The sequence below is a fragment of the Trachurus japonicus genome, chromosome 17 (genome assembly GCF_045865225.1).
Source record: "Trachurus japonicus isolate A0001 chromosome 17, Traja_1.0".
NCBI classification, from domain to species: domain Eukaryota; kingdom Metazoa; phylum Chordata; class Actinopteri; order Carangiformes; family Carangidae; genus Trachurus; species Trachurus japonicus.
The window spans coordinates 31,417,178-31,435,780 of NC_140923.1; the positions used below are offsets into that span (position 1 = coordinate 31,417,178).

Genomic DNA, 18,603 nt, shown 5'->3' on the forward strand with positions numbered 1-18,603 from the left:
AAGCTCCTTTATTTCCTGTCTTATTAGACAAACTGATTAATCCAGGTGTGTCTGACCATTGTGACTACTGAGGTCAGAGTCAGACACACCTGGATTCATCAGTTTGTCCAATAATGTTAGACAGGAAATAAAGGAGCTTGTTTAAGTTCAGGAAGTAGTGGAGCTGTGTATAAACCCTATTCCTCACTATGTATTTTGGATCTTTATGTTAAAAACTAATCAGACCCATTCATGTTGTCTGTTTAATTGTCTTCCATACATGATGCTGTCAGGAAAGTGAGATTTTAATAAATTCCTGTTTAACGACTGCCACGTGTTTTATCAGATCTCTCTCTGCATTAACACTGAGTCGCGGCGCCTGTGAAGCCACGGACACATGACGTGAATATTCCAGTGTCTTCACACAGGACTCGTCACCTTCCTCTGCTCCATCTTGTGTCAGGAGCTGCTGCTGCTGCTGCTGAGGTTGCGTAACCTCTCCACAGGAAATATTGGTCACACTGCAGGAATTAAGACTTGTAAGGCAATCTTTATTGCATATGGTAGCGTTGCACCCCCACACCACTAATGTGATCTGACATGTAGCTCACTAATGGCTGCGCTTTACATCTGTCTACACACGGCTCTTCATTAATCACATGGTGTGTGTGTGTGTGTGTGTTCCACTGTTAGTTTGTCCAGTGGATGAAAGTACAACTGAATTAAAGTGGAAACAGACTTCACCTCTTTCATTGCATTTCATCACTTGCTTTCATTTGGGAGCACAAGCTACTTCCTGCAGTTTAATGCACCTGTCATGTCACTGGAGCTACGACTGTCTTTGTTTACCCAACAGCTTCACATATAGAAAATCAATTAAGACTTCTTCTAAAAGGAGGCGAGAGCTCAGAGGGAAGATGAGACACCCACAGCTCGCTGTTAACTGCTCCCACTTGTCTTTTTATCTGACTTCTTCCAACAACATCCCCCGCTTTTTTCTGTCTTTCTGAGGACGAGCTCTGGGCCTGAGTGAGTCCTGGTCGCCTGCGTTTTTTCGAGACGGAGCTTCAAATGCCATGACAACATACAGGTAAGTGTTTTTATTTACAGAACGACAACATTTGGATATATCCACTGGGGGGTTTTCTAGCTGCAGTAAAAACATGCTGCAACACAGGGCCAAACCTGGAGCGCGTGCCCAACTCTACTTGACACGAACAGGTGTGACCGTTCCTCACTACACAGCATACTGGGATTTTTGCTCCATATAATGTCTGTTGGACTCTCACATTAAAGTTAACCAAATCAAAATAATAAAAAAAAAAAGTAAGAACCCACGTGGACATTGATGTTTGGTGGCAGAAGAATGTCGCAGCACAGTGTGTGTCCGTTTCAGAAAAAAAAGAAGAGGCTCTGGAGAGTGTTCCTCTAAACACAGTTCAAGTACGCACGGACGCCAGGCGGACCATTCACACGTTACCAAACTAAAAGCGACATTTATAGCAGCCAACTGAGAAACAGCTTTCAGAGGGAAACACAAATAAACTGAGCAAAGTGAAGACACTGGGAAGCAAAGGGGGGGGAAGCCTCATTACTATATATTTGCTAGTGAGTAATGTCGCCCGCACATGAAATGTACACTAAATACTGTGCCCGAGTCTGTTGAGATACAGTGACGGTCGCTCCAAAGTCCCTCAAGTCCGGTCCGGCTTGTCTTCAGGCAGGTGGATGGGGACATCTATGACGACATGTACTGTAATATGCTCTGCCCTTTGAAACAGTTTGAACCTTTTACCTGAACAGCAAAAAAATAAAATAAAAACAAAAAAATGGATTAAGACACATTCACACATCCACTTTGTGTAGATCTGAACTGCTTCGCAACACATTGAAAAATGCGAACGGAGGATTTGACCACAGAGAAGTCCAGGGCGAGCCCACGCTCTAAGTACTTCATGCCAAATCTGTGAGACCAGACGACCATGATCTGGATCGGAAGTGCAAATCAACCCCAGATAATTTCATCTGGGGCGTTTTTTTTTTCTTTAAGTCAAGTCCTTATAAGGTTACATCATGACGTTGAAGTCAGCCCCTGTTGTGTGTGTGTGTGTGTGTGCGGGGCTACGAGGGAGAAGACCCCATGAGATGTCACTTTGTTTTATGCCTCCAGTCCACAGACGGTGGTTAAACCGAGGGTCCGGATTTGATTCACAGACACTTGAACCACAACCACAACACACACCCCCCACCCCGTCGTCTGCAGCCGTGGCTTTATGTTACAATTCTCAGCCACTCTGAAAGTGTATACTGTGATGTGTGTGTGTGTGTGCAGCTAAGAGAGGTGGGAGTGGTCAGGAGGACATGGAGGACATAGAGCAGCTCCTGTAGCTGTTGAAATGTCTCCTTAGAGGGTGATTTAATAAAGTCCATAAACAGATGCACTGGCTTCATCGTTGTCTTTTCCTGCTGCACACGGTGTTGAGCTGTTCCCCTGCTTCTCTCTTTCCACTTCCCTTCTGTTTTTCAGGCCCCCCCCTCCCCCCCCTCCTCTCTTCACACAGTCGAGTTCAAGGACACAACGCTGTACAAACAGATTCAGAGGGAGAATCCAACCAATCCATCCTTCTTCTTCTCTCACTTCCATCTGTCCATTTCCATTCTCTTCTGTTGCTAATCTATCCAGTTTGGGAACAGCTCAGGTAAAGAAAAAAAAAAGAAGATCCATGTCCATGTTTTCCTTCAATTCCAACAATCCTGCTTGAGGATTGGCCAGAGGAGGCTGTCAGTCATGTGAGGGGAGCCAGTCAGTAGGTGGGCAGAGAGGAGGCGGAGGGCTGCAGGGAGCCGGAGGAGTTGGAGCGTCTCATGTGAGGGAGGAGGTAGGAGTCCGAGCACAGCTGGTGAACGTCGAACCGGTCCTCCTTGCGGTACGCCAGACAGCGCCGGATAAACGCCTGCAGAGCGGAGGAGGACATTTTAGAAAATGAGCATCAGGCTGAGAGTGTGTGTGTGTGCGCTTTTCATCTATCTGGTGGCAAATGAACACTCTAAGCTGGTTTTTTTCAGTTACACATCAGAGCTGCTTCAGATGGTGAAACATGTATCAACATGTCAGTGGATTGTCAGACTCTCGGACAATAATACTTTAATCATCGTGTGTACAGGTGTCTTAATTAACCAACTATATTTACAGCACACATGTCTCAACTCATTTATGCTGAACAGTGAAGCCATTTGACGACATCTTGAGAGGATTAGCTGGCAGACATATGGCTTTGTTGTTTTGATTGAGGAGACAATCATTTTAATATCTTCAGCTGTATGAAGCCAATATGTTGCAATTCGCTCACAGCAATGTGAAGAAACCTGATGTTTCAGTTATTTAATTGACTCTAACCAAAAACATGTCTGTCAATGTGGTTACTTAATGTTGCTAATCTCTCCATATTGCCCAACATTAAAGGTATAATATGTAGGAATTCCCCCCATCTAGCGGTGCGGTTGCATATCGGAACGTATTCTTGATGTTGCATTCAGGTGAAATGGGGCAGACGTCAGACAGACAACAGACGCTGCATGTAACAGGATAAACAAGCGTCTATGTCAGGGCTATTCAATCACAAATTCAGTGGGGCCAGATTTTAAAACCGAGACCTTAAGCTGGGCCGTACATTTTCAGCGGTCAATAAGGAGGAGGTTATTACAAATGAGGGGCATTTTTAAAACCCAGCATTAGCTAAACAACTTACTAAACAAAAGAGAATAAGTCAATAAAAGTAGTAGTGATAGTAGTAGTATCAAAACAGTAGATGTAGTTGTTAATGTTAACAATAATGTTAATGTTGTTAGTTGGATGTTTTTTTAGGAACTAAAAGTTTCCTACGGTACTTAGCCTCGTAAACCAGCCTCTCGCGGAAGTGCATTTCATTTCATTCCGAGGGAGAGTCTGGCCTCATCCCCATTCTAAGCGTCTGGACTGAAACCCTCAGAAGGCCGAGCCAATCAGGGTCGCCCACAGTGATTGACACAGCACGTTGGCCAATCAGGGACCGACTGGTGCAAAGCCCCGTCACTACACCAACTTGCTGATTGGCTGAATGGGGTTGTCTGTCAGCGCTACTACCAAAGATATTAAACCGTCTTTGCTACTACTCCCGCCCAGCTCCCGCCCAGCCCAAACGCTTGCAGGGGGGATGAGGCCAGACTCTCCCGAGAAATGAAATGAAATGCATTTCCGCGAGAGGCTAGTTTACGAGGCTATACAGTACTGTCCTCTGAGTTTCCACCGAGGTTTACAGCAGGGGGTTATGTAAATCACTAAATGTAGCCTAGTCTTAAAATTAGGCCTAAAAATGAACACAGATTTCTTCTCTAACATATTTTGATTGGTGAAAAACAAGGAGCAAAAAGCCGTTTTGGGGAAAATTACTCTGGGAAAGTATTTGATAACGGATTAATCTTTTGAAAAGTAGCTATCCCAGTCAAGTTACTGTTCTGATTACTCCATGGCAAGCAGGCTAGTTGCGTTGAAATTAAATTATTGGTTACTTCAACCAATCCCCCCCCCCAAAAAAAAGAGGACAGCGGAGCATGGCGTGCTGCCACTGCGTGGACGGTGCTCATGTGTGACTGAACGGAGTGGAGAGACTGGTGGAGTACCTATTAAACAGCCACCACGGTTTATTGTTGGCTGATGGGAGGGCTGAGGATCGGTCAGCGTGCTCTCCACAAACACCGTGTCGTGCCACAACGGCCCGGTGGGGAGTGTGAGGTCCGTCGGTCCCGGACGGGGAGACTTGTCTCTCGCTGACCTGTAGCGCTGCGCACCACAGGACCACGGAGGGCAGCCTCCGCCGTCCAGACGTCCGACCAAGCCTCGGTTCTACCGGTAACTTTCAAAACAACGCACTGACTGGGTGGGTGGGTTGTGGTTGCTAGGCTGCGTTGAGTGGTGCATTCACTGTCTGAACTACAGTAGGGATTTGGAGTTCTCGCAAAACGTGTTTCCCTCTGTTTTTGTTTTGTTTTATTTTTTTGGGTCACCGCGAGCCGAGCCACTCGGACATTGGTTCGGGGCCGGATGTGGCCCGCGGGCCGCCAATTGAATAGCTCTGGTCTATGTAAACAAGTGGTCTGCCAGCACGAGGCAAAACAATACAGGCGTGACAATATGTTGTCATGGTGATGTCGTATTGTTTACCTGACCCACGTTTTACCGTCTTTCTCTGGTGGAGTAAAATGACATCCGGTTGGTTTGCCGACGGCCGTCTGCCTGACTGCACCTGAATGCAACACCAGTGCCTCCGTCCTTCCTCACACTACACAGTGGTGACAGTTTTAACAGGCGCTACCTGGAAAACTTTCTCCCCGAGCCGACAGCTCCGCTGAGTTTCTATGGTTACCTACGGTCACGCTGCCACTCAACGTAAAAATTGGCGATGCAACATGGCCGCCTCGGTTCGGTGCGTCGCCCACTTATGTATTTGTAACGACTTGTAACAACTCATTCTAAGGTACCAGAAAGCTTTCATTTGTATGCGGGTGTGATTCCACTTCAGTGAAATACGTATTTATGAAAGCAATATTTGATTTTTGTTAATAAAAAGCCAAATAAGTTACAAACTGGGGCTTTAACTCCAACTATGACAATGTTTAAGGTCATGAGAAAATATTTGCAAGGTTTTATACATACAACTTCATCTTCTTCAGTTTTCATAGGAACAAAAGCATTTTTAGCATAATGTCAAATCGTGTGTGTGTGTGTGTGTGTGTGTGTGTGTTACCTTGGCCTCTGTGCTAGCCTGTGGTTTTGCAGGAAACTGGACCTCTGTGGCTTTGAGGATGGTGTTTTCCTGGAGAATGTCTTGCTGAGACTGGTTGTGACCAAACGGCTGGAGAAGACAAACAGACAGTCAACGGACCACAATCCATCACTTCCACCATTAAAGCCCTGCAGCCGTTTTATGGTCAGTGAATGCACCACAAACATCTATGAAACACACCGCTGGTGTCTGCAAACTGCTCCTTCCACATATCAAAGCAACACCTCTAACTAACAATCCACCTGTGTATGAGTTCATCTATACTCTCTGCTGACGTGCACATTGTTAAACTCATTGGTCATGTGATGAGTCGTACCTTGCGTCCGTAGAGGCACTGGAAGAAGATCACTCCCACAGACCAGACGTCTACCTTGTTGGAAATCTTAGGCGGCTCCTTCCCCACCACAAAACACTCAGGAGGGAGATACCTGAAAAACACAAACAACACTGTCCCTGTCAATATATGTAACAAACAAAGAAAAAAACATTTCTATGTTTACTTTTCTACCATATCATGTAGAAACAGACATTTCTTCATAGTAACAATGTCACATTTCATAGTAGCACATGGTAGAAGATTCTCCTGTGTCAGTCTGAGGGGAGTAATTGTGTGTGTGTGTCTGTGTGTGTGTGTCTTACCAGTAGGTGCCGGCCCCCTGTGATGTGAGGTCCATCCCATCCACACCATAGTTATCATCATCCATGATCTTCGACAGGCCAAAGTCTGTGATTTTGATTTCTCCACATGCGGTGCCATCCACCAACAAGATGTTACCTGTTCCCCACACACACACAAACACACCATAAGACTGAGTCAAGAGCGTCTGACCCCGGGTTAACAAGGTTAAATGACCTATAATGAACTCTTAACCAAGTATAATTCAGGTAGAAAGTAGTGTGTGACCCACCGGGTTTGAGGTCGTAGTGGATGATGGGAGGTTTGATCTCGTTGAGGTAGCGCAGGGCGCTGACGATCTGCATGACGATGGAGCGGGCCTCCTTCTCTGACATCAGCTTGTTTTGTTTCAGGTAGAAGTCCAGGTCGTTGCCTTCACAGAACTCCAGCACTGTACAGAACCTGAGAGGACACACACAGTTACACACAAGAAACAACACTGATGAACTGAACAGAGCTGGTGTCAACACAAGATTAGAACCCTACTGATCATTTATTGATCCCTGAATAGAGAGTTAATAGGGTCACCAATAACAGAGACTAACCGTGTCTTCACCCCTTCTACCACACATGCTTCACCAACACTTGAAGCTAATTCATGCACAGCATCCATCCATCCATGAAGTGTCAAAATAAATGATGAAAAGAGAAGAGTTTGCACTAGAATAAACGGGGGGTGACAAATCCATCTAACTCCATATGAGATCAGTGCAGGGTTTCCACTATAGACATTTAGTTGTCCCAGCTCGCCACTCCTTAATTAGCGCCGTCACTACTTCTTAATCAGGTCGGAGCAGTTGCACAATAATAATCTACCGTTTACCAGTACTTTGTAAACTTCCTCAAAAGTCTCGATCCACTGGACGGTGCTCAGTTTATCATTAAACAACGTCAACAAGGTTCTTCAGCGCCGACATTCTCACTACACGCTGGTCTGTTGACAATATCACGCGGCGGTGGCGACTGACGCTGCACGTCAAATTATCCCACGTTTCATGGATGTGTTTTCTTATTGCTCTGGTGTTGTGCGACTGTGCATGTGTGTGGTTCAGGGTCCTAGAGGAAACACTGCAGTGTTTGAACTCCTACAGGTCACGAGTGCAGTTCGTATTCATGAAAAAGGATAAAAGAAAATTTGAAGTAAAATCATTAAAACAATTTGTTTAGAAACGATAATTCCCTCAATCGACTGAAAGTCTCATCTTTCAGTTTTTCTTTTTCCAGTAGCTGCCTTCACTCATTACTCCACGGAGCCAAGTTGATGTTTACAAGATAAGGTGGTTATATAAATCCCAACAGTGTTTATTAAATACACTAATATCAATGCACTTATACAGTATACCTCCCTCCACAGGCTTTATTTAACACCTGATGGTTCTTATGTAACGCCTTATGGTGCTAAAACCGGGCTAATTCTGGCGTTCCACGCCCGCCCTCGGTGACACACGCTCCGTGCAGTGGACGGGTATCATTTAGAGTGCTGTGTGTGTGTTTGTGCCTGAACAAGATGAGAAGGGGTGTGTGTGAGTTCAGTAGGCGGGCTGAGCGCTGCCCACCCAATCAGAAGTGAGAGATGGTATCCTGCCATTCCCTTTAGTGGAAGTTAAAGAAAAAAGAAAAAAAAGATTTTTCTTAACTTTTGATTGGGTGGGCAAGACATGCCCTTAACTACCAGCTTTAAAAATAGCTTCCATTGTCAGGACATGTTGGTGCTGATTCATGCATTTTTCTGTCACTTGCTTTATAATTTGCTCTTTCTCAATCTGATAACACCCCTGTGATGTTTGCTCTCACTTGCAGCTCTGACGTGGAGCTTTCTGGCAGATTACGGCTTGTGCATTTTTTGAATATTCACCGAGCGGTGCCCTCACAGAGGCCGGACTCTGACTTGCTGGTTACAAACTGCAGCTAGGAACGCTGTTTTAACCCTGTGCTGTGCAATAAACAACCTGAGGATATGTGGACCCAGCAGGGGTGCAGCTGGCAGAGGTCAGAGGTCAGAGGTGACTCACGTGTCAGTGTCCAGGGAGAAGTAGTCATACAGTTTGACTATTCTGGGATGGTCCAGCTGCTTGTGTATCCGGTACTCCCTGCATGCATGCCTAGGAGGAAATAAACGTCAATGTAATGTGTGTGTTACTGCAGAAAATCTTTGTCTGAAGCTGCATGTGTCTGTGTGAATGGGACCTACTTGTGGTAGTTCTCCTTCTTCTCCTCTCTCCAGTTCTTGTTGAGTTGGTGGATTTTAACGGCTGCATAACGCTGCTCAAACAGGTCAAAAGCCTGCGTGTGACAAGAAAACACACACACACACACACACACACACACATTTGCCTTTAAATACTGGACACAGGCAGAGAGAGTGAGAGTAGGAAACAGCCAGCGCAGCGTTACGGACGTTACCTTATAGACTTCACTGAAGCCGCCCCTGCCCAGCAAGTGCAGCAGCAGGTACCTCTCATTCAGAGTGGGATGGTCTTTAAACCTTCATGCGGAGGAACAGAACAGAAATGTTAATAATAAGTATAATCACGTAACATGAAGAGGAAATGTGCAGCGTTTCGATGCGGTGAACTGATCTGACTAATTTACCGTCGCCTTTCAAACGAGTGATTTGCAAATATGGATGATTGTGCTGCTGTCTCTGGATAATTACATCGACGAATTTAAATGACATCAAACAGACGTTCTTGGGCTGATGAAACATTTCTTGTTTGAAGTGCCTTTAACGTCGTCATATGTTTGAGGATTTACATTCATTACTTGGGGGGGCCTAGCCGTGTGGCGAGTGGACTTACGCCGAGCTGTCCTCGTTGTTTATCCTCTTCAGCTCTCTGATGTGGAGGTTCCTCACCCGCTCCAGCCGCTCCAGCTCTGCCTGAATCTCAGCCTCCTCCTACACACACACACACACACACACACATTATAAAATGCATAATTTTTTTACATTTCGGTTATGTTGGTGTTAAAATATGCGTGTAAAGGAATCTCATTTATGCAATTAAACACTTTGTCAACAAATAAAGCTGAGTGTGGGAGCTGAAGTTACTCCTTCACTGTTTTGATGTAAACGGAGTGTTATGTAATAAACACCCAGTACTTTTGGTGCACGCTGTCAATCACATTTTAGAATTGGAGCCTTTTCTTGAACATGTCCTTTTGCATGCTTTCAGTAAATTAAATGTCCTTTGTGCTTAGTAATGTTTTTTTATTCATGTATTGGTAGATTGGTTGACTGATTAACTAAGTGTATATATTTTTCCAGCTGACCTTCTTCAGGTGTCCCAGACGGAGCTTGAAGATCTCTTCCTGCTCGTGGTACTCGGCGAGGGTCAGTCTGCCAAAACACAGAGAAAGTCAAAGTCCTGCAGGAGCCAACGTGACGCACTACAGACACTCTGTCACAATAAATTCAATTCTTCTTCACCCCACAGTTAAAGTCCAACAATTTCAGACGGATAAAAGGAAGAGTTATATTTAAACCTATGTTATTAAAGGGATAGTTCAACATTTTGGCAAATTGGCCCATTGCCATAATCCCTATAGTCATAGCAGTAGGTTTGTTACCTTTAATTGTCGGTGCAAGATATTTTTAGAACGGCGGAGCAGAGCCGTGAGCTGCTCAGAGCTATGCTACAGAGGCTAATGGAGTTTCTTGGTTTCCCTAATCAAACTCATCAAATACACAATCCAACAACTCCAAAACGCTCTGGTGGACAAGTTGTGACCTGCACATTCACCACGCTATGAGATAATAACAGAACGTTACCAGACAGAGTTGTTTACAAGGCAAATGCCGAAAAACTGCCCCCGACGGGAATGCGTATCAGCGGTTTTGCATGAATTTACCTTGAAAACAACCCTGTCTCACAACGTTCCGCTCCACCGTTCTAAAAATAGCTTGCACCGAAAATTAAAAGGTAACGAACCTACTGCTATGACTATAGGGATTACGACAATGGGCCAATTTGCCAAAATGTTTAACTATCCCTTTAAGTAGTGTGTATCTGACACCTGGGATTTGGATCATCTTTATGACAAGTCTCTATATTAAGTCTCTATATATTACAAGCTTTCATGTTGGAGCACAGTTGTCAGTTTACTACAAAGAAAATAGCTAAAAACAATAGAGTCTGAACATCCGTTACATCCTTCACTGATGACGGTATGTATTTATTTCAGGAAACTCACAGCTGGGGCAAGGAGGGCTTGAGGAAGGGGTCCGAGTCGTTGCCGTTGACCACCTTGGTTTTGCGCTGCTTGGGTTCAGAGGTGGAGGCCACCGAGAGGGAGGGAGACGCAGGGTTAGGAGGCTTCCTCTTGGCCAGCAGCTTCCTCTGTCTCTCTATGTCCTCCCTCTGCTGGTTGATTCCCTCCTGTTGCCTGTGGACAGAGGAGGGTGAAGAAGACGGGTCAGATGGGAGATAGAAGGAAACTGTGTTGTGTTTATATGTTTTCTCCTGGATGTCAAGAGGAAAAACACCGTTTCTAATTTAATATCTTATACAAAATATAAACATCTAGGATTTAAAAACGAGCACGACTGCCGTCTCTCTCACTTGATCAGGTTCTGGAATGCATATCCGTCAGTCCACTGCTCTGTGTAGGACGCTCCGTGTCTGACGGTGGTGAAGTGACCGAGACGGAGGCGATCCTGCATGCTCTTCTCACGACAAGACTGCTTCTCCTGGGTGCTCTGTGCACAAAACACACACACACACACACACGATCAGATATGATGGAGATTAGTGCTGAAGGAAGGAAGATAACAGTTGGAATCCATTTTAGTTTAGGAGTCAAACTTGCAAATTACATCCACCGCAGGCCTTCACCTGTACGCTCCATTTACATTACATTTATTCATTCACACAAACGAGGCACAACCCAGGCCACAGCAGATCAACGCAGATCCCTGTGCAGAATAAAAATGTAATAGGTATATTTATTTTTTTAATTACAAAAACTGAAAGCCCTGGATATATTAAATCACAGTTTAGGGAATATTCTGCACTAATTCCCAACACCAGCACTCTGCTGCTGTGCTGTGCTGAGCAGAGCAGCTCCGTGGTGGTGAGTTAAAGGAAACAGGTGGCGAGGGAAGAGATTCAAAGCTCCACGAACCACAGGAGACTTTCTCCCTTCATTAGTCGTGGACAAAAGCGAAGCTAAAACACCAGAAGATATTGGACTTGTTATCAGGATGCCTGTGTTGCTCCTTTTCAGTTGCAATTCTAAACCCGCTGCTTTTTTTAAACTCCCTTTATAAGCAGCGAGCTTCAGTTCTTCTACGTGTTGTTAACACATTAGCCACAAAAACGTTTCAACTGCGTCGCTGTTAGTTTTTTCCTCTTTCAGGTGTTAAACGGGCCGTGCTTTGGTGTGAAGATGGACACAAACCTTTTCTATCAGCAGTTTTTTGCTCATGGTGATGCACTTGTTGAGCCTCTCCTTGTATTTCTCCAGGAGTTTCTGCTGTTCGTCGATCTGTCTCCGCAGGTCGCAGTTAGCCTGGTAAAGACAGGTAGAGTGTTCAGTCTGGTTGTGTATGATGAAATACAACACAGTTATAACGTCAGATGTGATCCTCCTATCCAGGACTTGGTGAAAACATACAACTCACCCTGAGCAGGTCATCTATCCGCCCCTCTTTCTTCTCCAGGTCCAGACTCTTGTTGCTCTCCAGAGCAGCCAGTTTCAGCCCCGTTAACTCCGTCTGTGAGAGCCAGACAGAGATGTTCCAGTCAGCCGTGTATTATTAATAAGAGTTCACTGTATGTATAAACAGTGTGTCAAATGAGTGTGTCTCCTGTTTGCATCATATTACCTGGACAAACTTGCTGGAGGAGGCTTTGGGATTGTGTTCCCCAAAACACAGGCTCGTAGGAGAGGAGCTATTCTGCCGGATCTACGGACAAAGAGGTTTTGTTAAACACGGTGATGACACACACAGAACATAAGACTCACATCCACGTCATTTGCATAAAACTCATCTGGAAAAAAAAATCCTTTCTGCTGCTTGTCAATCACTTACAATTGAGCCGGGAGCAGAGTGCGAGTTCTGTGGAGAGCGGCGAGCCGACGGGAGCCCTCTGACTGGACTGGAGCCGTTTCCACCCTGGAACTGTTGACGGAGAGAAAAACGAACCGACAGATGTTAAGAAAACTGGTTCAAGATGACAGAACATGTAGTAACACTGGTTGTTGGAATAACTCACATCAAAGTAGTCGCTGATCTTGGGCCCACGTGTGGAGGTTTTACCTGCACGGAAATTTGAATAAAGGTTTTAATGCAACCCAGCAATGATACATGATGCATTACACTGATTTTCGCCAGGTATTAGTCATACCTTGACTGCTCTCTGAATAGGTGTCAGCTTTCCTTTTCCTCCCTCTGGACGTTTCAGAGTGCTTCTTCTCCGGGGTCTGTAAATCGATATGAAACAGAGGAAGGAGAGAGGGAAAAAAAAAAAAAAAAAAGCATAAATCCCTTGTGTTTAACCTAATAAAGCTGGATTCAGTGGTGATGTTCAGCAGGAAAGAGCAGCAGGAAGGAGAAGTACATACTGAGTAGGCAGGGGAGCTCCCTCTTTTCAAATCAGAGTTCTAGGAAGAGAGGAGAGGCAGAGGTGGAGGTAGTGGGAGAGACAGAGAGACGAGCGCAAAAAAAAAAAAAAAAAACTTGACTACTGACAACATGTATCTGTGCCTGTGTAATAAAATGTGTCCAATTTAATTTCACCGGCGACGACGCAGCAAAACTGCATCTGTGTGTTTTTACCTCCGACTCCTTGTCACTGGACGAGCCCAGGCTGCCGTAGCTGTGATTGGACGACTCATTGGCCAGACCCTGCACACACAACACACAAATCATTCAAATACCTGAACACACAACACGAACAGAGTCAGTCAGCGCAGGTGTGTGTGGTGACCTAATGAAACACAGCCTACGGGGCAAGGCCTCTAGTCTGCCACGTCTGATAGGAATCCAGATCTTCAGTTAGAAGGTGTGTCACTTGGCCTTTTTCCATCTCATGAGCATTTCCAGGAAGTGAGGAGTCCTTTTAAGGAAAATGGGAACCTCTACCTGCGGGTTCAGCTTTCAACACTTGTGCTCAAAAAGTCCCCCCCCCCCCGATATAGTTGACTCTCCGCTCGTCTATGAGCTATCAAGCAAGAGTTAGTCACTGGAGTTAGTCACTTATGAACACTCAACCCTCCAGACTGCTTTAACCTGCGTACAGCTTCTTTGACTGCTGCCAGCACGGAAACACTGGTTGTTGTTATTGTTGTGGTTGATATCGTATTAGAAGGTGGTGATGGGAGTTTCTAGTTGCTGGGTCAAGTGTGTGTGTGTGTGTGTGTGTGTGTGTGTGTGACGCATCTCAAAGCGGAGGGGGATGAATAAAAGAAAAACGGCAAGAACGGGCGTCCACACTATCTCAGCCAATCAATTAAATCACTGCAATCGATCTCTGCCGTTGGACCACATGAAGACGAGGCTGTTGTTCACTTAAAGGGACAATGAGGAGTTTCTCCGTCGGCAGAGCGAAAAATTCCGCGACAATAAAAAAATCTCATCTGTGGATGAATCTACGTTACCCACACTTGTTAATGGGCCCATTTTTGATAAATATATCGTTTTGTCTCTATCGTTATTTTGTTATTATTAGTGGTGGCGGAAATGCTGGGCGAGTCGACCAGCATTTCTTTACTTTCGGTTTCGTGGCGAGTCATGAGAATAACGCCGCCGAATCGCCGTTTATGGTCGGAACTACGACGGTATGTGATCGTCTTCGAACCTCTGACTTTAATTCTTGATGAATGAAAACATGAGTCTGTCTTGCGCCGGTCAAAGAATTTCACGGTGCGCGCGGAGGCTCATAAATGTAGTGTGAAAACGCTTCGCTTTTCCAAAACTCCTCGTTGTCCCTTTAAGATGGACCAATATGGACACGTGTACAGACACACATGAGATCTGTTTTGACTGTCTGGAAGTGGACTGCAGCTCTGTACTACTATCTGCTGTTGTATCATGTTATGTTGGAATGTCAAAAGAGAAAGTTTTGATGAAGAGAATGTATTCTGAGGGTACCGGGGCCGCTTTCCCTTTCGGGCCATGTTGCTGTATTACTTAAACTATGATGAAGTCTGATTTAACTTACATGTCCGAAATGAATGAATGAATAAATAAAGGTGTCTTTTGTCTGTGCTGCTGTTACCTTAGCACCTCCGCTGGTGCTCCCAGTGCTGCCTACTGTGTTGCCACTGACAGCTCCTGTGAACCTGGCCTCCAGCAGCTCCTGTCTCCTGGGGTCCAGACTGTGCAGCTCCTCCATGGGGCCTGGCGTGAGGCAGAGAGGGGGGGGGGGGGGGGAGTAAGGTTACACATTTATATTGTCCTCAAAGAAACAGTAGCAAATAGCAGCACAAGGAATCAGAGCAGAAAACATCTCTGTAACAAAATTACTCGAAAAGAATATAAAAAAATGAGCTGGATGAGAAAGAGCGGAGGACGGTATCTGGGGGAGGATTAGAGAAAATTGGAGTGATTAGAGGATAAAAATAGAAAATGGATTTAACTGTAGGTGCAGTTAGGTAGCTCTGTAAAAGATGCACTTTCATCCGATGATGGGAGACACTTCTGGATGAGTGACACTGCATTTCTAACTTGAGCAGGAAGGTCATCCTGCCACCGGGGAGACAGGAGGGAGAGGAGTCAAGGCCGGGGCGTAGCGAGTCTGCCAGTTTGTCACTACTGAAATCTTCAAGCGGCCCCCTCCATGTTCTCATTAGCAGGGCTGCCACAATGGCCTCTTTGCACGGAGCTAAACTAGTCTCTGACATTTAGGGATCTCCGTATCTCGGAGGCCTTGCGGACAGAACACAATAACATCTGAGATAAGGACACTGGGAGTTTTGTCCCCGAAGTAAAAATCTTTTGACATGCTGCAATGTCAGTGAAAAATAGAGCAGGGTGTTTCAGTCTAATTTAAATGCTACACATGTTTAACAATGCTCCTTAGACTGTTGAAACAGGACACAGCTTTTAGTTTTACAGGCTTCGCAGAAAAGCCTTACAGTTCTACGTTTACATTTCCTCAGTGTAGTCACATTCACAGATGCCAGAATGGAAAAACCATTAACAACTTGTGTATCACCACAACAGTACATATGAAGTGATTGTTGTTACGTGCAGCGGGCTAACGTATATGCCGGCTGTCTATGACAACCAGTTTCCAGGGAGAGACGAGGCACAGGTCCTCTGCTCCTTGCCGGCTGCTGCAAGTGTTTGTTTCCTTATTGGACATTTCCTGGCTGTCATCTTTACATAGCTTCTGGCACAGGGGCAAGCCCTAAAAGGCATAATGGACATTATGAAACAACCCCTGTGCAGTGAAACAGAGAGCACACACAACAACAAGGCCTTTGTGAGGTTATCTAAGGACAGGGCAGAGAGTGATTTGGGTTAATTAATCTACATAGTACAGCTTTATATTACAGCGTAATTACTGCTTTCTTACTGCGATCGTGTTACGACTGTGAAGTTAAGAAATGATTTCATAAACAAGATCCTGCGCACAGTCGTTGTAACGACGCTTTCAACGACTTGTTAGCACCGTGGCTGTCTACGTGTGGTTATACGTATATTATTACATAAACTACTACACCCAGCTGGAACATTAGGACCAAAATGCTCCGACTTATGAACACTGGTCACATCACAAGCAGCAGCGCAGCCACATCGGTGCAAATAACATCTCCACAGCACGCAGAGAACAATGTGGACGGACAGATGGTCCAAAACTGTCCAAAAAGTGACATAAAACGGGGCCTGTCCTCAAGTTGTCAGCAGCAGCAGCAGCAGGAGCAGCAGCAGCAGCAGGGAAATGCATTACAATGCATTCATGGATACACGCACTGCTGCGTTGTTTAATACACAACTTGATGCTGCTGGAAGGAGGCGATTGTTACAAACTGCTACAAAAACACTGGTAACGCGTCGACGAGTCGCCACAAACCGTGTAAGTGACGAGCTCACAAACAAAACAACAAGCTAACGCCGCCGCTGTGCAAACATGATAGCTCGCTGCTACTCAGACTGGCCGTCAACTGAACTGACAGCTGACGTTTGGCTTCCAATTCACGGCATCAGTGAACTTGACATCCATTTTTACTTCCACGGACGGCGGCTCGACTCGGCCGAAACCATCCGCTTGTCCTGCAAACAACACACTTTAGGGAGAAATAGAGTCGGCCGAGCACTTGGTGGGCTCATATACCTTCCTTGCTCTTTGCGGTCGCCGTTATATGTTGTTGAGAAATCGTTGGGGACGAGGAGAGCTGCGACCAAGATGGCGTCGCCTCCAAACTTCCACCACCACTTCCACTGTTACTTTGGACACTCATGAAGCCACTTTACCACCGAGAGGAGCCAGCGTACACTCTGCCGTTCGCGGAAATCCCAAACTTGCGTCCATCGACACCTGCTGTCGCCAACAAGGCCACAAACGACGGTTAGTCCGCGTGTGCGTCGCTAGACGTCTCGCATGTTGCGACCCGCGCGGGTCGTGCGGAGCAGCGGCTTCTTCAGAGACTCGAGACGGATCCAGAGTAACCTTTGCATGATGACCGCACCGCGCTGTCAGCAGCATCCAGTGAGCGAGCCGAGCTTTGATTCTGGTAGGCGAGGCTATCGCGAGGCTGGCGCGCACCTAGCAGTACGATGGGGGATGGCATGACACCGAAACAGACACTGATCTGGGATCATTTTACCCTCCTCCAAACTAGCCCTAGGTTCACTGGAAAGCGCAACTCTCTTCGACCTGAGAGCAGCCTCTTGTTTTGGCGAAAACAACAAACACCCCGAAAAAATGGCCGAAAGTTCCTGTCTGAGGAGAGCGTAGGAAAACAGACACACACGTCACGCACACACCAATGTTTGTGTGTGTGTGTCCGGTGTGTGTGTGTGTGTGTGTGTGTGTGCGCGTGTCCGGTGTGTGTGTGTGAGTGTGTATGTGTATATGTGTAGGCAATGTGTACTATGCATATACATATACATACGTGTAGCCTATATCTACACACACATGTATATGTATGCATATATGCACATATATGCATACATATATATATATATATATATATATATATATATATATATGCATATATAGGCTATATGTGTGTATGTCGAAAAATAAACAAACATAAATTAATGACATGTTATAAATATCGAAAAATAAACTAATTAATTAATTAATAACATGATTTATATAATTAATAAATTATATATATATAATTTATATATATCATATGTCATTATATGTGAATATAGGCCTATATATACTATATAGATAGGCTATGTATGTGCACATATTGTGTCATATTTATATCATATAATTAATTTATTTGCTTATTTTTTATATTTATATATTTAAATACAGCAGTGTGCACTCGTGCATGGTATGCGTAGCCTATTTATAGATCGTCATATATGAACACGTGTGTGTATGTGTGTAAGTAATGTAATATTGGATTGTATCAGACTACTGCACTGTGTACACTACGTTACTATGTGTAACAGAGAGCGTGTGTGAGAGAGTGTGTGTTAGGCAGGGCTGTGGTCTTGATGCTGTTTTTCAGTCTTGAAATACAAGTTGCAGGGAGGGGAGCGCAGGTGGGAGGATAGTTATGTGGTCTGGGCTATAGGGTCTTTTGTTCCAAATTTGGTGCAGTGCATCAAAATGCCTTTGCCTTCTTGTAGGGCAGCATACACAAAACACAACACACACACACACACACACACACACACACACACACACACACACACACACAGCGAGAGAGAGAAACAGAGAGAGAGAGTAGGCCAAACATTCAACTGTTTGGCCTACATCCTATTCTTCCATTCCTTGCCAATTTATTTTAAATACAACAGATTTGTTTTGCACTAGAATACATGTACCGATACGGAGACTGCACTGAGAGTGAAGACATTTCCAAGGACTGAAAACATGTTTAATCTCTAATATTTGAAAAGTTAATTCTACTGTAATTAGATTGGTTCAGATGAGCATTCAAAGTAATAGAAAGCAGAGTGTAAAGGCTCCTTTGTCTGTCAACCCCCTGCTCCAC

General features: G+C 45.1%; 1 protein-coding gene across 2 annotated transcripts; it reads right to left on the minus strand.

Annotated features, from left to right (window-relative positions):
- Positions 1–1,064: 1,064 nt before the first annotated feature.
- LOC146971090 (serine/threonine-protein kinase tousled-like 1-B) lies at positions 1,065–17,117 on the minus strand. Of its 2 annotated transcripts, XM_085805101.1 has the most exons (22): positions 16,758–17,117; positions 14,697–14,818; positions 13,256–13,324; positions 13,042–13,080; positions 12,825–12,900; positions 12,693–12,736; positions 12,509–12,598; positions 12,302–12,382; positions 12,098–12,190; positions 11,875–11,985; positions 11,037–11,173; positions 10,669–10,860; positions 9,748–9,814; positions 9,276–9,373; positions 8,881–8,962; positions 8,669–8,760; positions 8,490–8,579; positions 6,710–6,879; positions 6,441–6,576; positions 6,118–6,229; positions 5,763–5,870; positions 1,065–2,933 (listed from the first exon to the last, which is right to left on the minus strand). In XM_085805101.1, the coding sequence occupies exons 1-22, from the start codon at positions 16,882–16,884 to the stop codon at positions 2,784–2,786; spliced, it is 2,286 nt and encodes a 761-aa protein (XP_085661227.1). In that variant the 5' UTR covers positions 16,885–17,117; the 3' UTR covers positions 1,065–2,783. The 2 variants fall into 2 exon arrangements, with proteins under 2 accessions (XP_085661227.1, XP_085661228.1); XM_085805102.1 differs by lacking the exon at positions 13,042–13,080.
- Between the last annotated feature and the right edge of the window lie 1,486 nt (positions 17,118–18,603).

Excerpts from the sequence above, each read along its gene's own strand:
- LOC146971090 (XM_085805101.1), bottom strand. The coding sequence starts at position 16,884 with ATGAGTGTCCAAAGTAACAGTGGAAGTGGTGGTGGAAGTTTGGAGGCG. Across the intron at positions 9,815-10,668 it reads AAGCCCTCCTTGCCCCAGCT|ACTGACCCTCGCCGAGTACC; the intron begins GTGAGTTTCCTG and ends GTGTTTTGGCAG. Across the intron at positions 5,871-6,117 it reads AGTGCCTCTACGGACGCAAG|CCGTTTGGTCACAACCAGTC; the intron begins GTACGACTCATC and ends TGTCTTCTCCAG.